At 43.8% G+C, this 23,965-nt stretch overlaps 1 protein-coding gene across 1 annotated transcript in view; it reads left to right on the top strand.

Moving 5' to 3' along the window:
• Window positions 1-23,847, top strand: part of LOC147030361 (mediator of RNA polymerase II transcription subunit 1-like) — a 29,448-nt gene extending 5,601 nt beyond the window's left edge. Inside the window, 13 exon segments of the mRNA XM_085874319.1 lie at window positions 107-135; window positions 611-682; window positions 8,322-8,396; window positions 8,506-8,579; window positions 9,832-9,921; window positions 10,848-10,953; window positions 11,055-11,182; window positions 11,421-11,560; window positions 11,687-11,885; window positions 17,131-17,226; window positions 23,188-23,293; window positions 23,384-23,468; window positions 23,470-23,847. Of these exon segments, the coding sequence (XP_085730445.1) occupies window positions 107-135; window positions 611-682; window positions 8,322-8,396; window positions 8,506-8,579; window positions 9,832-9,921; window positions 10,848-10,953; window positions 11,055-11,182; window positions 11,421-11,560; window positions 11,687-11,885; window positions 17,131-17,226; window positions 23,188-23,293; window positions 23,384-23,468; window positions 23,470-23,586 (1,317 nt within the window). The 3' untranslated portion in view covers window positions 23,587-23,847.
• Window positions 23,848-23,965: the final 118 nt, after the last annotated feature.

The following is a 23,965-nucleotide window of genomic DNA, read 5'->3' as shown; positions in this document are numbered from 1 at the left end:
TAGGACATCAATTGTGTCCCTTGTATGACAGCTTTGGAAATACTTGTCCTTGCCAACAACCTTGTTTTCCCCCGGTTTTCATGACTACCACTTGCTTGTCTTGCAGAACTGCACAGAGATGGTCCAGCTGTTGAGGTACCCCCAACCAAAGGAAAATGTCCCCCCCCCCTCAATTAGTCTGTCATTGCGGTGTATTTTTTATTTTTATATGCATGTCCCACGAAGCACATTACTGTGTTTTTGTGTGTCCTTTGAATGCCGTATCTCAAGGTGTGCTGTCTTGTGGGCCATAAACTTATTACATATTCACTGGGAGGAGGTAGGTTCTTATTCAAATTAAGAAAAGGAAGATAGGAGAGGAAGTATGGTAGAGAGGGGAATTGGAAGGAGTAGGTGAATTGAAGAGGAGAGAATGGAAAGGGCATGTGGATGGGGGTTTGGGGAGGGCGCGGGTCAAATTCCACAATATTTCCTTACGGGAGTGCAGGAAACTGAAGTTCGATTTCAAAGCCATGCAGAAGGTCGCTCAGTGGTGATTGTTGGTTTAATAACCAAGATTATCTATCCTTGTTTTGATGTTTATGCTCTCATTGATTGCACTTGCTGGCAGAGATGGACATGTGGATGCCTGCTTGCCTCTCTTGGATGAACTCTGCTGCTTGGAGCACTGCCCACCAGATGAGTGAGCATTTCACCCTTTACAGTTGATTGGTGAATCATTGCATGCCAACTCACCTCACCTTCCAGAAATTATGGGTACAATAACCCAGCAAAAAGTTTCAGCCTTAAACTTAAAGTGGATTGGGAGAGTAACCCCTTAAATATAGGGTACCACAATAAGTTTTGAGCTTGCGAATCATATCCATTTTTTTTTTGACTTTTTGGGACCCTCATTTCATTATGTGTCTGTATTTGTTTGTACATCTGAAAATCATAGAAAACTAGAACGGCACTCCTCGACGTCACGACATCGACCGATATGCCCCCGCCCACATCATTACATCATGATACATACTTGAACCAAGTTTGATTTAAATCCCTTCAACTGTTCTCAAGTATCACATTTTTATCTGACATGACCTTTAACCTCTTGATGCTGAAATCGAATCAGGTCATCTTTGCATCATTATACATACTTGTACCAAGTTTGACCTGGATCCGTTCAGCCATTCTTACGCTATCGCGGTAATGAAAACCTATCAGACGGACAGACGGACAGACAACCCGAAAACATCATGCCTCCGGCGACTTCGGCATAAAAATATAGGGGCAATACTGCTGGGTGCTCACCTGGTAGATTGATGATATTGAGGAGGAAGTGAACATGGGATGGAATCGACAAAGTGTACCAATGAACCAATGTTAAACCAAATACCTATTGTTGGGGGCGGGGGGGTGGGTAGAAAGTACAAATTCCCTCCCCCTGTAAACTTCCTTCGACCCCGATGTATTTTTTTATTTTTAAAAAAATTGCGTGAACAAACTCTGGAACATCACGGGTGATGAATGCTGTGGTCAAGTTTCATTGGAATTGTGTGTGTAGTTTCTGAGAAGAAAGAAAATGCCTCTTTTGGGGTGGCAACTCCCCTCCCCCCCCACTGTAAACTCCCTCTACAGACCCCAACCCTTTTATTTATTTATTTATTTATTTAAATGCCATCAACAAACTTTGGCACATCACGGGTGTTGAGGGTTGTGTTGGGGGGAAGAGGGCGAGGGAGAGGGTGGCGGAAGATGACTTGCCAATGCTTCTGAAGGGAGAGGGTGTTTCGAGTAGATTAAACACATTGACCTGAAACTTTGAACACCAAGTAATTTTGACCAAGCTTTCGGATTCTGCCCTCAAAAACGGTTTTCCTTTTGCCATTTAATTTTTACACTCAGCAGAGGAGAGGGTACTGCATTTGGTTCCGTTAGTTTGTGTCTGCACAAAACGTGAGTACGTCTATTAATTGTGTACTATTGGAAGGTGAGTACGTCTACTAACTACGTAATATTGGAATGTGAGTGTGTACTAATTACAAACTATTGGAATGTGAGTGTGTACTAATTACGTACTATTGGAATGCGAGTGTGTACTAGTTACATACTATTGGAATGTGAATGTGTACTAATTACGTACTATTGGAATGTGTGTATACTAATTACGTAATATTGGAATGTGAGTGTGTACTAATTACATACTATTGGAATGTGAGTGTGTACAAATTACGTAATATTGGAATGTGAATGTGTACTAATTACGTAATATTGGAATGTGAGTGTGTACTAATTACATACTATTGGAATGTGAGTGTGTACTAATAACATACTATTGGAATGTGAGTGTGGACTAGTTATATACTATTGGAATGTGTGTACTAATAACATACTATTGGAATGTGAGTGTGGACTAGTTACATACTATTGGAACGTGTGTACTAATAACATACTATTGGAATGTGAGTGTGGACTAGTTATATACTATTGGAATGTGTGTACTAATAACATACTATTGGAATGTGAGTGTGTACTAATTACATACTGTTGGAATGCGAGTGTGTACTAGTTACATACCATTGGAATGTGAGTGTGGACTAGTTATATACTATTGGAATGTGTGTACTAATAACATACTATTGGAATGTGAGTGTGGACTAGTTACATACTATTGGAACGTGTGTACTAATAACATACTATTGGAATGTGAGTGTGGACTAGTTATATACTATTGGAATGTGTGTACTAATAACATACTATTGGAATGTGAGTGTGTACTAATTACATACTATTGGAATGCGAGTGTGTACTAGTTACATACTATTGGAATGTGAGTGTGTACTAATTACGTACTATTGGAATGCGAGTGTGTACTAGTTACATACTATTGGAATGTGAATGTGTACTAATTACGTACTATTGGAATGTGTGTATACTAATTACGTAATATTGGAATATGAGTGTGTACTAATTACATACTATTGGAATGTGAGTGTGTACAAATTACGTAATATTGGAATGTGAATGTGTACTAATTACGTAATATTGGAATGTGAGTGTGTACTAATTACATACTATTGGAATGTGAGTGTGGACTAATAACATACTATTGGAATGTGAGTGTGGACTAGTTATATACTATTGGAATGTGTGTACTAATAACATACTATTGGAATGTGAGTGTGGACTAGTTACATACTATTGGAACGTGTGTACTAATAACATACTATTGGAATGTGAGTGTGGACTAGTTATATACTATTGGAATGTGTGTACTAATAACATACTATTGGAATGTGAGTGTGTACTAATTACATACTGTTGGAATGTGTGTACTAATTACGTAATATTGGAATGTGAGTGTACTAATTACATACTATTGGAATGTGAGTGTGTACTAAGAACATACTATTGGAATGTGAGTGTGGACTAGTTATATACTATTGGAATGTGTGTAATCATAACATACTATTGGAATGTGAGTGTGGACTAGTTATATACTATTGGAACGTGCATACTAATAACATACTATTGGAATGTGAGTGTGGACTAGTTACATACTGTTGGAACGTGTGTACTAATAACATACTATTGGAATGTGAGTGTGGACTAGTTACATACTGTTGGAACGTGTGTACTAATAACATACTATTGGAATGCGAGTGTGGACTCGTTATATACTATTGGAATGTGTGTACTAATAACATACTATTGGAATGTGAGTGTGGACTCGTTATATACTATTGGAATGTGAGTGTGGACTCGTTATATACTATTGGAATGTGTGTACTAATAACATACTATTGGAATGTGAGTGTGGACTCGTTATATACTATTGGAATGTGAGTGTGGACTCGTTATATACTATTGGAATGTGTGTACTAATAACATACTATTGGAATGCGAGTGTGGACTAGTTATATACTATTGGAATGTGTGTACTAATAACATACTATTGGAATGTGAGTGTGGACTAGTTACATGCTATTGGAACGTGTGTACTAATAACATACTATTGGAATGTGAGTGTGTATTAATTACATACTATCGGAAGGTGATTATGTCCATTAATTACGTACTATTGGAATATGAGTGTACAAAATGCACACAATTGGAACATAAATCGATACAATATAACCCAAAACACCTGTTTGTCTGCTGGAGACATCGTCAGGTCAGGTCGGAGCAACGCGTCGCTGCATCCACTTTCCTCCGGTACTCCAGGGGCCTCCGTCTGGCCATCCCCCAGGCAGATGCCTGGCCCATCCCCATCTCCTTGAGATGCAGATCAACCTGCTGCAACCAGGACGCACATGGTTGGCCCATTAGCCTCCTCCACTCATGAGGCTCCCTCACTGAGTGAATCTGGTGAGCAGGATCAGCATCAGGAAAACGAGCCACACGTCCATACAGCCGCAGCTGACGCTCACGGACTATGCAGGTAACAAATCTCAATTGAGTCTCTCAGCAACTGCTCGTTGGACACAAAGTCCAACCAGCGATAGCCAAGGAAGGATATCTCTTCTCCGAAGAGACCTAGTACCAAAGGAATTAAGTCTCCATCTCAGATCCCAGGTCAAAGTCCAAGTCTCACATCCATAGAACAAGACTGGAAGCAACAAGGACCTGAAGACTCGGACTTTCATCCTTCCGCACAGGCACCGGCAGCGCCACGCCCCATGATCCAGTGAATCCATGACTCCCCAGGCCTGACCCAGACATCTGTTGACCTCTGGCTCACAGCCAGCAGAGACATGAATATCACTGCCAAGGGAAGTGAATCTCTCCGTGACCTCAACATCCTCGTCACAAACAGATACAGAAAGGATAGCAACATCCAAGATGTCATTGAAAGCCTGGATCTTAGTTTTGACCCAGGAAACCTGTAATTGCAGTGGCTCCGACTCCTCATTCATCACCTTGAGGGCCCCCAAAAGGATATCTAAAGTCTCGGTAAAGACGACTGCATCATCTGTGAAATCAAGGTCAGAGATCTTGACATTCCCAAACGATGCACCGTGGCTTTATCTCTCTGACATCCTCCCCAGAATCCAATCCATTCAAGCGGTGAAAAGTGTGGGGGCAAGTCCACACCCCTGACTAACTCCAGTAACAACTGGAAATAAGTCAGAGATAGTACCACCACATCTCACAGCACTCTCAGGACCAGAGTAGAGTTCAGACATCAGATCGATCAGTTTTTGTGGCACCCCACGAAGACCAAGAATCCTCCAGAGGACATCCCGTTTCACTGAATCAAACGCTTTGCACAGATCAACATCCGCTGCAAGCAACCCCTGCCGAAACTCTCGTCTGCGTTCAGTAAGGACACGAAGAGCAAGGATACGGTCAATCGTTGACCTCTTTGGTGTAAAGCCTGACTGCTCTGGACGCTGGTGCTCAAGCAGATGGGTGGCGAACCCTATCAATAATTATCCGAGCAAAGACCTTGCCCGGCACTGAGAGCAGCGTCATCCCTTGGTAGTTGTTGCTGTCTTGGTGATCACCCTTCCCTTTCCAGAGAGGGACAACAAGGCCCCTCTTTCACTCAGTTGGGATGATGCCTGTGCTCCAGGCAGAGCATATAACTGTATGCAATGACACAAATGCAGCATTTCCACTGGCTTTGAGAAGTTCAGCATTGATGCCACAGATCCCAGGAGCTTTACCCCATTTCAACTGGTTCACCGCAGTCAGTGTTTCCACAAACAAAGGTGGACCACAGTTGATTTGGAGGGTCAGCAATGGGGATAGTAACACCCCTGACATCCAACTTGACAGATGGTGGATCAGCCTCGTACAACAACCTGGAAAAAGGGAGTGCTTTGGAATGGGGGTCATTTGGGGTAGAAGAGATCAAGAGTGTAGATGGGGGATAACCTGAGGTCGTGGTGAACAGCTATCTTGAAGTCCTGGGAGGAAGAATGGGACTGAAAGACGGGAAGTTGGTTCCACAGGCGAGAAAATAAAAATAGGAACAAATGAGTGAAGGTGAGTAGTGGGTCTGGCCATTGTGAACTTTGTCGAGTTGTAAGTTTCCGACTGTTGTGCACCCAATAATTTGACACTGCCAACTAACCTGCCACACCAATCAAAATCCACAAAAACAAACGAACAAACATGCTGGCACCCCCAATAATGTAACACAACCAAATAAATTACAAACCACTGTATCGTGAATCACTTGGGCACCCAGCTGGCTTGTTTCTTATCAAGGGGAAGTTCCATTGACGAGCACGATTCAAAAATCATCGGACATTGAAGGAACGGATCCACGAAGCTGAACCTTGGCACACATGAATATGAGATAGATGGATTTTAAAGTGTGAGTTCAATACACAGGGGAATTGCCCACATGATCATTTACCAGTTAAAGTGAGGATTTTCAACATTTATTTTTTCCGACAGATCGATCTTATGACGCCAGCTATGCATTTTTATAAATGGTTTAATTGATTGCTTGTTAAGGCTATACTTGCACCTAAACTAGCAAAAGTACCTGTCCCCAGTGATGGGAAAAGTTTAAGTTGATCTATTAATTTAAATTATTTCATTTACTTTAAAAAGGTTAATTGTGTTGTACTCTTGGTTTCACTCGGAGCCAAAAGCTCTGAACTTCTTATACCGCTCACGACAAAATGGTGGTGAAACATCGGGCGGCAGAGGTTGGATTTGTCTAAAAAGAGTGTAAAAATATATCTATTTTAAATTGTGTGTTACTTCGTGAAGGTCTGTGTAGGTAACTTTAATCCAAATGTTCATGTTGATTTTAAATATTACTGGAAGAGACAATAAAGTCACTGACGATATTGCATAAACAAAAGTGAAGTGAAAATGCAAAATAATCAATCAGAAGCTTTTCAAACGCAGCGTGGGAAGTAGCCGCCATAAACGGGAGACATAGATGGACGTATGGACAGACAGACAGGAGGACAGATACCATGGTTCGCAAGATTTTACATACATATATATACACTGTTTGACCACAACATTCACGGGGGATACATTCCTGAAAAATGCCATGAATGTGGGACATTGTTTCAATGGGAAAAAGGGGAATATGTTCTCAGCGGTTCATGATTCAGAGGGGAAAATCAATAAATCTCAAGAAAAACTGCGACTGGACGACGCACAGGGCCGCGAATGTGGAAGCAAGTCCTATTTTATGAACCGTGAATACATGGGGTCTGTGATGAGTGGAAACGTGAATGTCGGGGTCCGACAGTATAAGATGTGTATCCATCATAAGGAATTCCTCCAAGCACTTGTGTAGGCTCTGGGTGAACCCAAAAATCTGATGACACAAGGTGAGGTTTGCCTCGAGAAGCTTATAATTTAAGAATGGTGAAGAAGGTTACACTATTTTCTTGGGTGGATTCTGAAACTATTTCAACTACTTGTTCTTTAACAGCCCCAATTATTCTCACCTTATGGGGTCGGCCAGGGGATCTTTAGTGGCCCAAGTCTTTCATAAAACAGTCTGTCAGGCCTAGCATGGTGATAACTCACCTAACTCTTCGTAAAAGACACCGTGGGACCTTTAACGTCGACCAACTAATGCCAGCATATGTGAGAACTGGCTGAACATCCAACCATGGGATGGCACACTTTGTGATCCAACTACCTTCCTGAAAAGCACCAATCTGACAATTTATGGTTGGACCAGGAATTGAACACAGATGAGACAGGTCAAAGGTAAGTGTGTTACCTCCGCACCATTCTGTCACACGAGGGCAGTTTCCGAAAGATTGTTAAAAATTACCCAGAGTTAATCATTTCAGTTTTATACCTTCATCCTCTGGCAAGATATGATCTTCCCAGAACATCAATTTGCAAGTCCAAGAAAAGATGATCAAAACGAAAAAACGGTGGAACCATATTTGGAACCCCCAAACCACTTGGAGTTTCAGACTAAAACTTTGCATCATCATTTATCTATAAAATAATTATTTATTAATTTTTTTTTCATCAAACTTTCTAATTGGCACCTGAGATAAGTTGACATGGAATGACCTTGCTTCCTGAAACTATTACCCGTTTTGTTTTCAATTTCCAATTTGCTGAACATTATATTTATTCAAAGTACACCTCGTGTAAAGTGATGTCAAATGCAGGCTTAGCTGAACGCCTGGAGTTTTAAAAGCATATTTTTGTCTTGCTGACGACATCATGAAGGCAGAAATATGTCCAAGAATGGAATTTTAAACCTCAGCCTTGAATATTATGTGGGGGGTGGTGGTTGTTTTCTTTTAGAGATTTCTTGATTTATTTGTATCTCTTTTTGTGGCACCTTGTAATGGAGTCTGTCTGATTTATCCTTTAATTGTATTCTCCTACCTCAGCTATTTGAAGAAGCAGATGCTGCAATCGTTGAGCGTCATGGAGGCTAATCTAATACTAATGGCAAACTCGCATCGGTAGGTCCTGGAGGGGTATCGTGTGTACTACATGTTGCACGTCTCGCAGGGTGTACTCTGCTCTAAACCAAGAAAGCAGGGTGTATTGCGTGTGCGTGCGTGTGTGCAGGGAACGGACTGGAGAAAGCCCCCTTGGTGCATTGCAGAACGGCCTCGTCGGTCATGTAACTCTGCGTTCAAGGGGTGAGGGTTCCTCTGGATGGCAAGACCTGTTTAAAGATCAGATGTAGAGCTCGCTTTAAGCCAATCCTCATGCTGATCAGTGCTCCAGTGCAGTATTCACACTTGCGTGAAACCTCATTTGAAACGCACTCCATGAATGAAGGTTTTGTGGTCTCTCTGGGAGTGATGTATTCTTAAATTGAGTGTTGTAAACATTTAAATCTTTTTATTGTGATGTCTCACTATGCTGAGTCTGTACATGGCAAAATATATTATTATTACTTCCGCACCGAAGGTGGACGGAGGTTATGTTTTCACCTCTGTCTGTGAGCAGGATATCTCAAAAAGGTTTTGTGGACGGATTTCGACGAAATTTGGTGGACAGGTTTGGTGTGTGTGACAAGGACGAACTTATTCTATTTTGGTGAAGATCCAGATCTGAATACGAGAATTTTTAGAAAGATTCCTAACCCTTGAGAGACGGGACAAAAAACGATATGTCACATGATATTTCAAAAAGTTGTGGATGGATTATAACAAAACTTGGTGGATGAGTTGGGTAGGTGATGAGAACAAGCCAATTTGATTTTGGTGAATGTCAGGATACAGATCTGGACTTTCAGTGGGATCCAAAATGTAAACCGTTCAGCCTGGTGGAGGTATGAGGTCTACCGAGTGCCATTCTAGTTCACACACGTGTAGTCAGAGTTTACATCTTGAAAGGTTGTACTTTGTGAAGACCTACTAATTAAACGAGTAAGTTCTAACGAAGGGGGTGTGCAACCATGTATTTTAATTTCAAGGTCCTGTATGTACTCTCCAGCACACACATTTGTAATTGGTGGGTTTGGTTCAGTTATAATGTGGAGAGTGTATCTGAAGGAAAGAGTGAAAGACACATCTCCAAAGTGACAACCCCAGTTACTTATTGGTTGCTTTCACGACGGGCACATTTTAAAATGAAACTTTGCACTGTATATGCAATCAACATTGCAGGATGCACGAATATGTCACGATTTTTTGGATTTGACCCCCAGTTCATGCCCTGGGGGTGGGAACTTTGGGTCACAGGGGTCAAAATGGGGAAAACAATTTAACTCAAAATTGGATATTGGGTCATTCTTGGTGGAACTTTTCGTCATGTTAACTTAGCTTTAGGTGGGAAGCTCTCATACGAGCCTCGACAGTGCATGCAAAAAAGACCAAAAAATAGTGTGGGGATTTGTGATGGCATGCCATAGACTTCACTCTGGTTATTGTATTTTCTTTCCAGGTTTGCCCACAAGACTCAACTATTTTGTAACCCCAGGAGAGGTGCTTGCAGTTCAAGCTAGCTCATCCATCTGCTTGAGCCATGAGCAAGGTCACTTCAGATTCCCTGAGGAATGGGGGAGGGAGAAATATTGCAAAATATTTTTGCTTCTTCAGTGAAGGTTTATTTGGAAAACTGATCCATTCGGTTTTCCTTTTCACCAGACAACCACACCTGATGCACCACATGATGGATCCCTTTACCTTTGACAATACCATAAAAGCAACTACTGTTCTCATAAACTTTCACCTGGGCTGAATTGGTTGTACCACCCCCTCCCCACCTACACTATATTTAGACATCAGATGGCTTTAATCTGACTGTACACACTAATTTGAAGAAAAAAAATTCTCCAAGATTGAGGCTCATGGAAGAGCAAGGTGACAAAGAATATGAACTGATAGTGGGGCAGCAGGGGTAACTCTTGGACACAAGCAAGGAAATGAGTGAACAGGAGATAAGAGGGAAGGAAATTGCAATCTGCTAGTTGAAGGGTTGGGTTAGAATGGGTTAATGAGGGAGGGAGTGAGGAGAGGGGGTAATAAAGATTGTAGGTAAGGATGGGGGATGATAGAAGATGGCAGTGCACTGCCCGATTTTGAAGTCTAGAAGGGAAGACTTGAACAGAACAGACTCTGGAAGGCAGCTGCACATACAGGAGAAGTTTGGAACAGAAGAGTTGAGGTGTACAGTCAGCCTGATAATGTGTACCAAAATTCTGAAGTTAATTTGTGTGTCCAAGTAACAGCACCTGCTGGTCATGTGAGGGTTCCTAATGTTTTATTGCTAAGTACGAAAATTGCAGCAGAGGTGTGGGTAATGATTCAGATGTGAGAAAGGTAAAGCTGTTAAACATAAATGGCCCAAGTGTAAAAACCATCCTGTTGATAAAGTGTGTATTGCAATTTTAGACTGTATAATATCACACATTGTAAAGTTAGGAAGTTTAATGAATGTCGTCTTTGCTGCATTCACAGTGGCTAAATTGGGCAACAAAGCAATGCTGAGCGTGGAATTTGGGAACATCTGCAGTGAACCATTATCGTCCCAGGTGCCAGCTCTTCTTTCAGGTCAAGCAAAGGGGTAACTACATTACCATCCTCATCGCCACCCGAGATAGACTTAGCACTGTGACTGGTTTACAATGTTCTGCTTTGGTGTTTGCATGGAAATTTATTTTCCAGTCACGCGTCGTCCATTCAACTCCGATGGGAGGATCGTAGTGTAGAAGCACCGTCATATTTCTGCCTCCATTTTACACAGCCTGTGGTCCTTTCTACCAGTGCCTTGCATCTTGTACAGGTGTCCACTGGTCAGTGTTTACCTGTTGGCCGAATTAACCTTGAAATTTAGACTCTGAGCTTGTGATGTCAAGCACAAACCCGAGCATTTCTCTTTGGTGTTGCACTACCTTTTTCATGTTCCTTGGTTTGTAAATTGGTACAAAGAGCCCACAACTTCCACTTCTTTAAAGTGTGATATTTACGAGAGATTTTTGTTCATCCAGCGAACAAACTTGCTCCATTCTTCTGTTACTTTGCTGGGTGCAGGACTCTCTATGGATGAAGATAAAGAGTACTCCTTCCTCGATCTCACGATCCAACTTGCTTTGGAAGGAGATACTGGTGCTGGCAGGCAGCAAGAGAAAGGGGTGAGCAACGTGCAGGGTGATTATCAGCGCTACTATGTGGTGAGCTCATCTCACTCTTTCTTTCCAAATTCATATTTGCAAATGAGGAAATTGGAAGCAAGGTGATTGGACAGTAAAATATTGGCCAAAACTGAACGTGTACTTCCTGGCTCATTGTGGCCTTAGTTTCTACCTGACCAGCATCATCAATATGCGTTTGAAGAGCAACGGATCATGGCAAGTGGTCAGCCACTCAAAGGGCGTCTTGTTTCACGGCTACGTTTCTCTCAGCTGGAGCACATCCCTGTAATTCTGTCTACACTCCGGCAGCAAGCCTGCCTTGTTGAGCTTTTGCAGAGCTGCATTCGGCATGTGGCTCCTACAGGTGCTTTAAGAAACTATTACGGCACTCCGGAAAGCACATAGTCTCGCCTCGCACGCTTATTCTGAACAAAAATTCCATCATTAACTCAACACTACTATAGTGGCCCACTGATATATATATATATATATATATATATATATATATATATATATATATATATATATATATATATATATATATATATATATATATATATATATATCTTTTTTTTTTCGTATCATCCATGCACCCTATTATGTCGCATACATTGCCATTATCCGTAGCTTTATTGATTGATTATTGGGATATTTAATGACAACTTTTGTGCATATTTGGGCTAAATTGCATCAGTGAAGTCGAATATTAAAAAAAATTCAAACTACTGTATATTCCTCATGGCTGCTTGATCGATCATATGTACGAGGTTTTGCATCGATCTGTTCAGCAGTTCTGGAGATTTGTTACGTTTTTATTTTCAATCCAATATGGCCACCAGAGCACGTGAGCGATGTCATAAATTTAATTATTCACTCACATCAATCAGGCTGAAGATCAGATGTATGAAGTTTCAGATTTTTTGGATAAGGATTTTGATTTGACCAATTATGGCTGGAATACCACTTTACTGATGTCGTTGTCATCAGCTAATATACCCAGAGGCCCTAGTGTTTTTTTGAAAAAAAAATTAAACTTGGCATATGTCAAACTCCCCATGGCTTAATAGTAGAGTCAAATGTCAGATGACCTCCCACAAATTGCAACAAAAGCAAACTCAACAGATTTTGATTCCTGGATATGTCCTCAATGACAGAAAAAAAAAAGCCCTAAGGGATCCTCCAGGGGGGGAAAGTCCTGAAATCATGGAAATCCAATATGGCCGCCACCCGGCTTTGGGGAAAATGAGAAAATTGTAAAGATTGATATTTTAATATGTAAATGTTTTTCTGCATTATAATTGTTTCTAGTTATGGTCAGTATATTGATATACAAGAATAATTATAAAAAAAGTGAAATGTATTGAGGGTAAAATAAAAAATTATAGCTTTTTTGTCCAAAAATGTCTTTTTTTGTCCCGAAAAAAAAAAAAAATTTACCTGATACTGATTTTGGCTCCTGGACCAAAAAAAATAAAACGTTGAAGTCACATGATGAAATCAAGTCTATGGCAATACAATTTCATTATGTAAATCATTGAAACGTGACAAAATTCACAATTCCACTCGGGGCAATCACATCTGCCTGACGAAGGTTTCGAAATGAAAATGAAAATTCGCATTAAACTCAGAAACTACATCCATTATAAACTTACTATTCATGTTGAGAAAAATCAAGCGTATTAAAGTTAGAACTCGACAATGTCATCATCCTCATCATTTTCACATGGAGTGCTTGTGCAGCCAGAGCCCCTGCAGTTTCCACAAGCTGGAGTGCACTCAATGTTGTGCTTCTTGCATGTGCATCTCATGGTGCTACATTCAGCCTGGCAGTTGCACCTGACACGGAACATCTTTTCAGGAGCTGGAGCTATTGATGTCTGAAGTGGCACAAAACCCTCGTCACACTTCTGCCAACCCCAGTCTGTTGGAAGAAGTTCATCTGCACATCCCTTCCATTCTTGGACTTGCAGATACACGCGCAGGCTATGATACTTTGCTGCTTCTGATGTTGGTGGTAACGTCTGTGGTTGCACGTGAGAGGAGCTCCAAGACACCTTGTCCCAGTACCGCTGATACTGGAGGGTGTCCAGGGTGTCGGTTGACTTTCCGTTGTAGATTATCACCAATGTTTTTTCTCCTGCATCTGCCACATCACATACGGAAGCTGGATATATATCAAAAACCTTGGCCTGCTCACGGAATGTGTTGTTTGCTTTGAACGTTTTGAGGGAAGCTCCTTTTCCAATCCCATGAAGACGAGATGTCGTGTGGCACCAAAGAACTGCATGTAGAAACAGTATGTGCTTGAATATGTCTGTACCAAATCTTTTTTTTTGTAGCCTTGATGTTCCAGATGTGAGGCTTCCTCGTGTTCTTCTTTAGCTCGGGACAAAAGCAGAGGTCATGGGATTCTAAGCTTGCATGGTAACATCGGAGGACGAGGAGGTCTGTGTCTTCACCAACTAACACAGTGTTGGTGACAGTAGCAGACTGCACAGCCTTCAGTACAATCAGGAGATCAGCATCCCCTGAGGCATGGTGTGTCTCACAGTTCTTCTTCTGAAGCTCTTCACTCAACATAAAAATGAATCGCTGTTTATTCTGCCTTTTGGCAAGAAACTGTTCCTTCTTCATTGTGAGACGCATGTCAGCTGTAAATGTCACAGTAGTGCCAGCATTCCCTTTAGACCGTCTCTGGTGTGTCATGTCCTTCGTGTTGGTACTCTCATAACCATCAAACACAACTATGGCATCTCCGTACTTCTTCGTTACATAATCGGTGTACTGGTGGCATATGCCTCTGTATGTAGCTCCACGAGACCATGGAATGCGTTGAACAAGTGCCCCGCCATCCAAAACATACTGTTGCCCATCATTGGGGATATCGGCTGGGACATCGGATCCAAGAAGATCCCAGATGGCATCAGCAAAGACTGGCTTGTGTGCTTCTCAGAGCTGAAGAGAGGAATCAAAGAGGGCTGGTGGATAGCTGCACAGTTCATATTTGAAGGCCGACTCCAGTTCTTCTGCTGTCTGTGCAACAGTGATCAGTCTCTGAAAGAGGAGTTGTGGGTCAACCTGGACTTGCTCTTCATCAATCTTGACAGATGACTTCATGCCGAGGGTGACAACTTGGTCTTTCCTCTTAAATGTGTACTCGGCAGGTGTTTTCCCATCCATAGATTTCAATATTTTGGCTCCTACAGCATGTGCTGTATCGACGTTGACGGTGGGGTGTGCATGAACTCGAGTGGCAATGTTCCTCAGACATGGATCACGACTGAACGGATTCCGTTCCTGTAAATACTGAAGAGCTGATAGTGTGTCCTTCCAGTCACGAGATTGTCTTGCCTTGGTCGTGTCCTTCTGCTCTCCAGTGTTGTAGTTCACACCTGTGAGCTCCTGCATTGCCTGGATTATTTCTGCACAGGCAGGCATTGATCGTAGCCATACCAGCCGTTGTTGTTCTGTCATTCCTCGCCCTCGTGTGAACCCCCCGCTGGTCTTCAAACTTCTCATCAGAACTTGTTCGATGATCAGGTCAGATGAAAGACCTGCCCACAGGCGATCACTTCGTCGAACCACATGGAACACCTCATCAAAACGTTGTTGGACATTGGGATGTTGAGTTTTGAGGTTGGACATCTGCTGCAGATACACCCTTGCAGATTTGGCATACAGGTTGTGGCCCGAGGCTGCCAGGTAAGGCAGCATTTCCTGGATGGCCTGTAGATGTAGTGCCCAGGTCCCAGTGCGCTCTGCCCGGATGTATTTGCGTAGAATGTCGAGCATGTCCATATACTGAACCCAGAGCGCTGAAGTTCTAGAAGATATCTTTGCAGACTCGGCATGCTTCTGAAGGTGGTCTTTGATTCGTTTCAAGACGTCAGACTTGCATACTTCTTCCACAGACTGGGGTTGGCAGAAGTGTGACGAGGGTTTTGTGCCACTTCAGACATCAATAGATCAAGCTCCTGAAAAGATGTTCCGTGTCATTAGGTGCAACTGCCAGGCTAAATGTAGCACCATGAGATGCACATGCAAGAAGCACAACATTGAGTGCACTCCAGCTTGTGGAAACTGCAGGGGCTCTGGCTGCACAAACACTCCATGTGACAATGATGAGGATGATGACGACATTGTCGAGTTCTAACTTTAATACGCTTGATTTTTCTCAACATGTAAAGTAAGTTTATAATGGATGTAGTTTCTGAGTTTAATGCGAATTTTCATTTTCATTTCGAAACCTTCGTCAGGCAGATGTGATTGCCCCGAGTGGAATTGTGAATTTTGTCATGTTTCAATGATTTACATAATTATATTGTATTGCCATAGACTTGATTTCATCTTGTGTCTTCAACGTTTCTTTTTTTTTTGTCCAGGAGCCAAAATCAGTATCAGGTAAATATATATTTTTTCGGGACAAAAAAAGACATTTTTGGACAAAAAAATCTATAATTTTTTATTTTACCCTCAATACATTTCACCTTTTTATAATTATTATTGTATATCAATATACTGACCAGAACTAGAAACAATTAGAATGCAGAAAACCATATATTTACATTGTAAAATATCAATCTTCACAATTTTCTCATTTTCCCCAAAGCCGGGTGGTGGCCATATTGGATATCCATGATTTCAGGACTTTCCCCCTGGAGGATCCCTTAGGACTTTTTTTTTCTGTCACTGAGGACATATCCAGGAATCAAAATCTGTTGAGTTTGCTTTTGTTGCAATTTGTGGGAGGTTGACCAAATATTTCTGCTAAAATGCCTGTACTATAAGGAGTTTGACATATGCCAAGTTTAAATTTTTTTCGTTGGGTGGTTTTGGAGAAGATGATGTCCAAATTTTTTCCTTTATCCAATATGGCTGCCATATCATGTGACCTATGACAGAGTTATCAATAAAATATTCTGCATGGGGAGTCCCTCCCATGTTTAAAGTTTCGCATAGATTGGTCAAGCGGTTGCAGAGGAAAAAAAAATTAAACTGAAAATACACACACACACACACACACACACACACACACACACACACACACACACACACACACACACACACACACACACACACACACACACACACACACACACACACACACACACACACACACACACACACACACACCCCTAACAGAGGTGCTACTTTGAGACCAGGAAGTTCTCCGTTCCATCTCCTGAAACCCACCCACGTGTAGAGATAGCAGTCAACAAACACACAGACACACGTATGTTGCTATAGTCTTGCCCCAAAGGGGTTGCGAGACTAAAAAGACCCGGTTGATCAGGGCTTACGAAGAGGACTGGAGAGGGCACACATAAAATACCCCCTTTTCAGCTGGGTTTGGATGATGGTGTTATGATATGTGCGAAATGGAATTGATCTTGGAATGAGAATTTTGAAACTTTTGACCAACCTTACTCAATAAAATGTTTGGCAAATGAATCCAAAAAACTATGAAACTTTTTTGGATCAAAATAAGGGCCAAAAGGATATCAATGTGCAGAATGATCTGGAAGGCTAATTATGGGACGATGGTGAGAATGTGGAAAAAGGGCTTGAAATGTTGCATAGTAATGGTGGTGGTGTTCCACTGTGTGCAGATCTGTCCAATTGTTACCATTTTGAAGTGGTGTTGCTGTCCGACATCCTCCTGATTGTATACTTTCAGCATCCTCTCACTGAAAACCTCATGTGCTGTACGTTCCACATCCTTCATATGAACTACCACGAATATGAATGTTTGTTTACTCGCTGGCAATCTGCGGAACTCATTTTTTACAATTCGCGAAGCGAAAAGCGGGGTTAAGCAATTCGTTTACTTTGTCTTTCTGTCTGTCCGTTGGTCCATCCACAAATGTCATCTTGTGATCGAGGAACAACTTCATTTCAATTGAATGTTAGATTTTGAACACAAATCGAAACATGAATCGGAAAACAAACCTGTCGTTTAACCATACTTTGGCTCTGAATTTGTCCGGATCGCACGTGTTCAGAGAGGATTGAAATATTAAAAAATAATTGAAATCAATATACTGACCATAACTGGAAACAATTGGAATGCAGAAAACCAGCCATTGAAAAATAATTGAAATCAGATAAGCGGTTTTCCATTTATTACAAAAAATTTTTTTCACGATGGCTGCCCCAGTCAGCCATCTTGGATCCGGCCACGCCCAAAATCAATAGGGTTCTTCCTTTTCAGGTGGTACATGTGACCCAAATTTCAAATCGATATGGCAAACAGTTTGAGTTATCGCACTCACAGCTATAAATGTTGACGCCCAGCCAACCGGACGGACGGACCACTCCAGTCGACCATCTTGGATCCGGGCATGCCCAAAATCAATAGGGTTCTTCCTTTTCAGGTGGTACATGTGACCCAAATTTCAAATCGATATGGCAACAAAAATTGTTTTCAAGATGGCCACCCCAGTCGACAATCTTGGATCCGACCACGCCCAAAATCAATAGGGTTCTTCCTTTTCAGGTGGTACATGTGACCCAAATTTCAAATTGATATGGCGAACAGTTTGATTTATCGCACTCACAGCTATAAATGTTGACGCCCAGTCAGCCAGCCGGACCGCCCCAGTCAGCCATCTTGGATCTGGCCACGCCCAAAATCAATCGGGTTCTTCCTTTTAAGGTGGTACATGTGAGCCAAATTTCAAATCGACATGGCGAACAGTTTGAGTTATCGCACTCGCAGCTATAAATGTTGACGCCCAGCCAGCCAGCCGGACGGACGGACCGCCCCAGTCGGCCATCTTGGATCCGGCCACGCGCAAAATCAATAGGGTTCTTCCTTTTCAGGTGGTACATGTGACCCAAATTTCAAATCGATATGGCGAAAAACATTTTTTCAAGATGGCTGCCCCAGTCGGCCATCTTGGATCTGGCCACGCCCAAAATCAATAGTGTTCTTCCTTTTCAGGTGGTACATGTGTGACCCAAATTTCAAATTGATATGGCGAAAAAAAATTTCAAGATGGCTGCCCCAGTCGGCCATCTTGGATCTGGCCACGCCCAAAATCAATAGGGTTCTTCCTTTTCTGGTGGGACATGTGCGACCCAAATTTCATGTGCGACAAGTCAAACACTTGGAATATGTTTTTCCATCCTGAGATCTATATATATATATCTCTATCTCTGTCGCTCTCTCTCTCTCTCTCTCTCTCTCTCTCTCTCTCTCTCTCTCTCTCTCTCTGTGTGTGTCTCTCTCTCTCTCTCTCTCTCTCTCCCTCTCTCTCTCTCTCTCTCTGTGTGTGTCTCTCTCTCTCTCTCTCTCTCTCTCTCTCTCTCTCTCTCTCTCTCTCTCTCTCTCTCTCTCTCTCTCTCTCTCTCTCTCTCTCTCTCTCTCTCTCTCTCTCTCTCTCTCTCTCTCTCTCTCTCTCTCTCTCTCTCTCACACACACACACACACACACACACACACACACACACACACACACACACACACACACACACACACACACACACACACACACACACACACACACACACACACACAATCCTCCCATCGACTCTTAGTTATAACTCTCAGTCATGATCTCTTTTGGGCAAGCCACATTTCAAAGTTGACCTCCAAAACCAGACGCTGGGCATTCTCCATGTGGTGCCATTTGCAGTGAGAGAAGGGAAGCATACATGAGAGCTGGACTTGACAAGGTGCTACCAGGCTTTTGAGGGGGGAGACAAGTTTGAAAGCTCATTCTTGAGATTGGACTGATGTTTTTTGGCTCCCCTGAGGGTAGTCACACTCGTTACAGGCTTTGCGGAATGATCTGAGTCAGGTCAGGTTCGATCTGTGACCTGCTACAGGTACCATATAAACCTGTACTAACCTGTTCCATGGTCGGGTTGTCGGCGACTAAACTGTCTCCCCCACCAGGTTTTCTGGTGAGGAGGGTGTTTGGATATGGACACCCAGCAGGATTAAAAACAAAACCTGTCAAAGGGCGGAGGAGCTCCTTGTGAGCCAACGGCCATCCATATCTAGTGCCCAACTGTGTCTGCGGACGTCCTCCCGCAGTTGGGTTACTTTTTATTAGGAGGTTGGTGGCAGGATTTGCACTCCGGCCACCGTAAAACGCTTCATTCCGCAAAACGCAAAAACGCAAAAAAATCTGAAAACCCACTCCGTGGGAGTACCTCCTGTGCAGCTTCCCTTCGCAGGGCAGCTCACCGGATGACGGGATTGGGGCAAAGCCTTCGGGACCCCCAATCTTTGATAGGAGGGAAACCACGGGGTAACATCCCTGGGTCAGATTGCGGGAGAGTGTGTCGGAGTGGTGCTGAGGTGTCGTCCACCAGACGCCGGTCTCCTTGGGTTAACCTGAGGCGGTCCCTTCGGGTGGGTGCCTGGAATGTCCTATCCCTAAGAGAGGATGATCACCTGTCTGTTATCATCTGAGCTCAAGCGTTTGGACATCGGGATTGCAGCTCTCTCTGAGGTTCGGAGACCGGATTGCGGCGAGATAATGGTGGGTGGTTACACCTACTATTGGTCTGGTCGCTCTGATGGTTACCATACCCAAGGAGTTGCTGTAGCTGTGTCCAATAAGCTGACCCCAATGATAATTGAGGTAACACCGGTCAACGAGCGTATTATGAGATTAAGGATTCGCCACTCCTTAGGTGTCATTTCCCTGGTCTCTATTTATGCTCCGACTGAGGCGAGCGATCTCACCGTGAAGGATGCATTCTATGCCACTCGAGTCTGTGGTTGATCAGTGCCCCAGACGAGATACACTTCTAGTCTTGGGAGATTTCAATGCATCGACTGGAACTGATAGGGATGGTTATGAGGTGTGTGTTGGTCCCCATGGGTCAGGAACTATGAACCAGAATAGCACTAAGTTCCTTGACTTTGCAAGAAGTCATGGACTTAGGGTGGCTGGTTCATTGTTTCAGCGCCCGCAAGCTCATCGCTGGACTTGGTATTCCAACGCTGGCGGTGTGGCAAAGGAGATTGACCATGTCCTCATTGACGGTCGTTGAGGATGATCCAGAACTGCAGGGTCTACCGGAGTGCTCAGTTCCTCAATACTGACCACAGGCTTGTTGTAGCAACTCTAAAGCTGCACCTTAAATCCTGGAGAATGGTACCATCCCAGCCTAGGCTGGATGTTGCCAAGCTCAGGGATGAGAGAGTTGCTGAGGAGTTTGCGAACAGGCTGAGTGGACACTTGGGGGGTCTGGGTGCTTTGGGGGGTCCTGAAGAGTTGTGGAGCACCTTCAAGACCACCGTCCTTGATGTTGCCGGTGGATGCCTTGGAGTTCACCGCAGGGCAAAGAAGAATTTTGTCTCTCAAGGGACACTGGATACCATTGACCAGAGTTGCAGGGCCAGGCTGAATGGCAGAGCTGAGCTGTTCAGGGAGCTGAGGCGTAAAACTGTACATGCACTGAGGGTGGACAAGGAGGCCTATGTGCGAGGAATCTGTGAGGGGGTAGAGCATCACCTGTGGACAGGTGATTCTCGTCCCGCTTACAGGGGAATTCGCGCATTACGTTCATCCAAGCCCATCCCTCGGAGCACTGCAGTTCGAGCAGAGAGTGGTAGGCTCTTGACAGAGGAGTCTGAAGTGAAGGCCCGCTGGGCCGGTTACTTTGAGCGGTTGTACCAGGGTGATCCCCCAGCTGTCGAGTTGGACGTCAAGGGTGTTGCAATCCCTGTTGCTGACCCTCGAATCAACTGTGGTCCACCATCGCTTGTGGAAACACGGGCTGCGGTGAACCAGTTGAAACGGGGCAAAGCTCCAGGGATCTGTGGCATCCATGCTGAACTTCTCAAGGCTGGTGGAAATGCTGCACTCGTGTCGTTGCATGCAGTTTTGTGCTCTGCCTGGAACACAGGCATCATCCCAACTGACTGGAAGAGGGGCCTTGTTGTCCCTCTCTGGAAAGGGAAGGGTGATCGCCAAGACTGCAACAACTACCGAGGGGTGACGCTGCTCTCAGTGCCGGGCAAGGTCTTTGCTCGGATAATTCTTGATAGGGTTCGCCACCATCTGCTTGAGCACCAGCGTCCAGAGCAGTCAGGCTTTACACCAAAGAGGTCAACGATTGACGGTATCCTTGCACTTCGTGTCCTCACCGAACGCAGACGAGAGTTTCGGCAGGGGCTGCTTGCAGCCTATGTTGATCTCTGTAAAGCGTTCGATTCAGTGAATCGGGATGTCCTCTGGAGGATTCTTGGTCTTCGTGGGGTGCCACCGAAACTGATCGATCTGATGTCTGAACTCTACTCTGGTACTGAGAGTGCTGTGAAGTGTGGTGGTACTATCTCTGACTTATTTCCAGTTGTTACTGGAGTTCGTCAGGGATGTGTACTTGCCCCCACACTTTTCAGCACTTGTATGGACTGGATTTTTGGGAGGATGTCGGAGAGATCAAGTTGCGGTGCATCGTTTGGCAATGTCAAGATCTCGGACCTTGATTTTGCAGATGATGCAGTCATCTTTGCGGAGACCTTAGATATCCTTATGGGGGCCCTCGACGTGCTGAATGAGTCGTCGGAGCCATTGGGATTACGGATTTCTTGGGTCAAAACTAAGATCCAGGCTTTCGGTGACATCTTGGATGCTGCTGTCCTGTCTGTGTCTGTTTGTGGTGAGGATGTTGAGGTCGTGGATAGATTCACTTACCTTGGCAGTGATATTCATGTCTCCGCAGGTTGTGAGCCGGAGGTCAATAGACGTCTGGGTCGGGCCTGGGGAGTCATGGATTCACTGGATCATGGGGTGTGGCGCTGCCGGTACCTGTGCGGGAGGACGAAAGTCCGAGTTTTCAGGTCCTTGGTACTTCCAGTCTTGCTCTATGGGTGCGAGACTTGGACTTTGACCAAGGATCTGAGACGGAGACTTAATTCCTTTGGTACCAGGTCTCTTCGGAGAATCCTTGGCTATCGCTGGTCGGATTTTGTGTCCAACGAGCGGTTGCTGAGAGAGACTCGGATGAGATTTGTTACCTGCATAGTCCGTGAGCGTCAGCTGCGGCTGTATGGACATGTGGCTCGTTTTCCTGACGCTGATCCTGCTCACCAGATTCTCTCACCGAGGGAGTCTCATGAGTGGAGGAGGCCAGTGGGCCGACCACGTGTCTCATGGTTGCAGCAGGTTGACCATCATCTCAAGGAGATGGGGATGGGCCTGGCATCTGCCTGGGGGATGGCCAGACGGAGGCCCCTGGAGTACCGGCGGAAAGTGGACGCAGCGACGCGCTGTTCTGGCACATGCTCCCATACCTGACCTGACCTGAGGTTGCCTTCGGTCGGATTTGCTGCCCAGGAGGAGAATGCAAGCTGTTTCAAAGCAAGTGCCTCACCGCAGGATTCAGAGTACCAAGAGCAGGAGGATGAGTAAGATGAGATGGGATGAATCTGTGCATAAGAGGGAGCAGGTTTCTGTGGACGGATTTCCAGGCTGATTGGTTTCAGCAGCGGTGGATATAGGAGACCAGTCATGAAGTGTTAAAAAAATAAATAAACCCTATCCCCCTTTTTCTGATTTAAACAATGCCCTGACATTTGCTGCATTTTTCAAGAACACATACCCCACGATTTTTGGGGTCTTTCTGTACACATTTTTTCGTTCTCATCTGTGATCCTTATGTTCACAATTTCCCATTTGTGCTATTTCCCCATTACGAGTGCAGTGGAAGTGGACATGACTAAGCCAACAGGACCGTGGTGCCGGCTCTCAGCAAGGCCCAATGATACCATAATCTGCACGGATGAGTTCCTAAGTTCTGTTCTTCAGCGGTGAGCTTACATACTCCCATGTTGGGAACATTTCATATTTGTGCAGGATGGATTCTGTAAAGATAGTCTGGTTTTGCCTTTTTACCGTAGCTGCCTCTCCCTGCCTATTACCCTACGGGCACTGCTTCGTTGTGTGGACAAAATCCAAGATCCCAGTCACAATTCCTGTTCTTCAGAGTTCCAACATCCCAGCCACAATTCCTTTTCCACCTCCTGATCACAACTCAAACCCAAACGGCCGAGGCACCTTGCTCCCCATCTCTCATTTCCCAATCTATCCTCTCCTTCTTTAACCGCAATATCACCGTTGAGGACCCACACTACAGATGCATCAGAACATGAATATTGTGTCCTCTAAGTAAGGAAGAGTCCTTGTGATATTCCCTAATCCCATCAGGTACCACCTTGCATTTCTTCGTGCATTTTACTATGAACTGATGTTTGTATGTACGTGCGTTTCCGTGTTTCACAAAATCGTGGTTGCTTCATGTTATCTACACCAAAGTGATTTTATTTAAGCACCTGTTTCACTTGAATAAAACGTGATGAAGTAACTTTCTTACTGTTATTTTTATTAACCAAAAGCTTTTCACAATTCTTGCATCTAAGTTGCAGTGGGGATACCATGGTTCAAGTACCTGAACTTCAAAAATTTGCAATGAGTGGGTCAAA

Source organism: Eptatretus burgeri, chromosome 3 (assembly GCF_056783735.1).
Source record: "Eptatretus burgeri isolate ZD-2024b chromosome 3, Ebu_testis_v1, whole genome shotgun sequence".
Classification (NCBI taxonomy): domain Eukaryota; kingdom Metazoa; phylum Chordata; class Myxini; order Myxiniformes; family Myxinidae; genus Eptatretus; species Eptatretus burgeri.
This window is presented reverse-complemented; position numbering and strand designations above follow the sequence as displayed.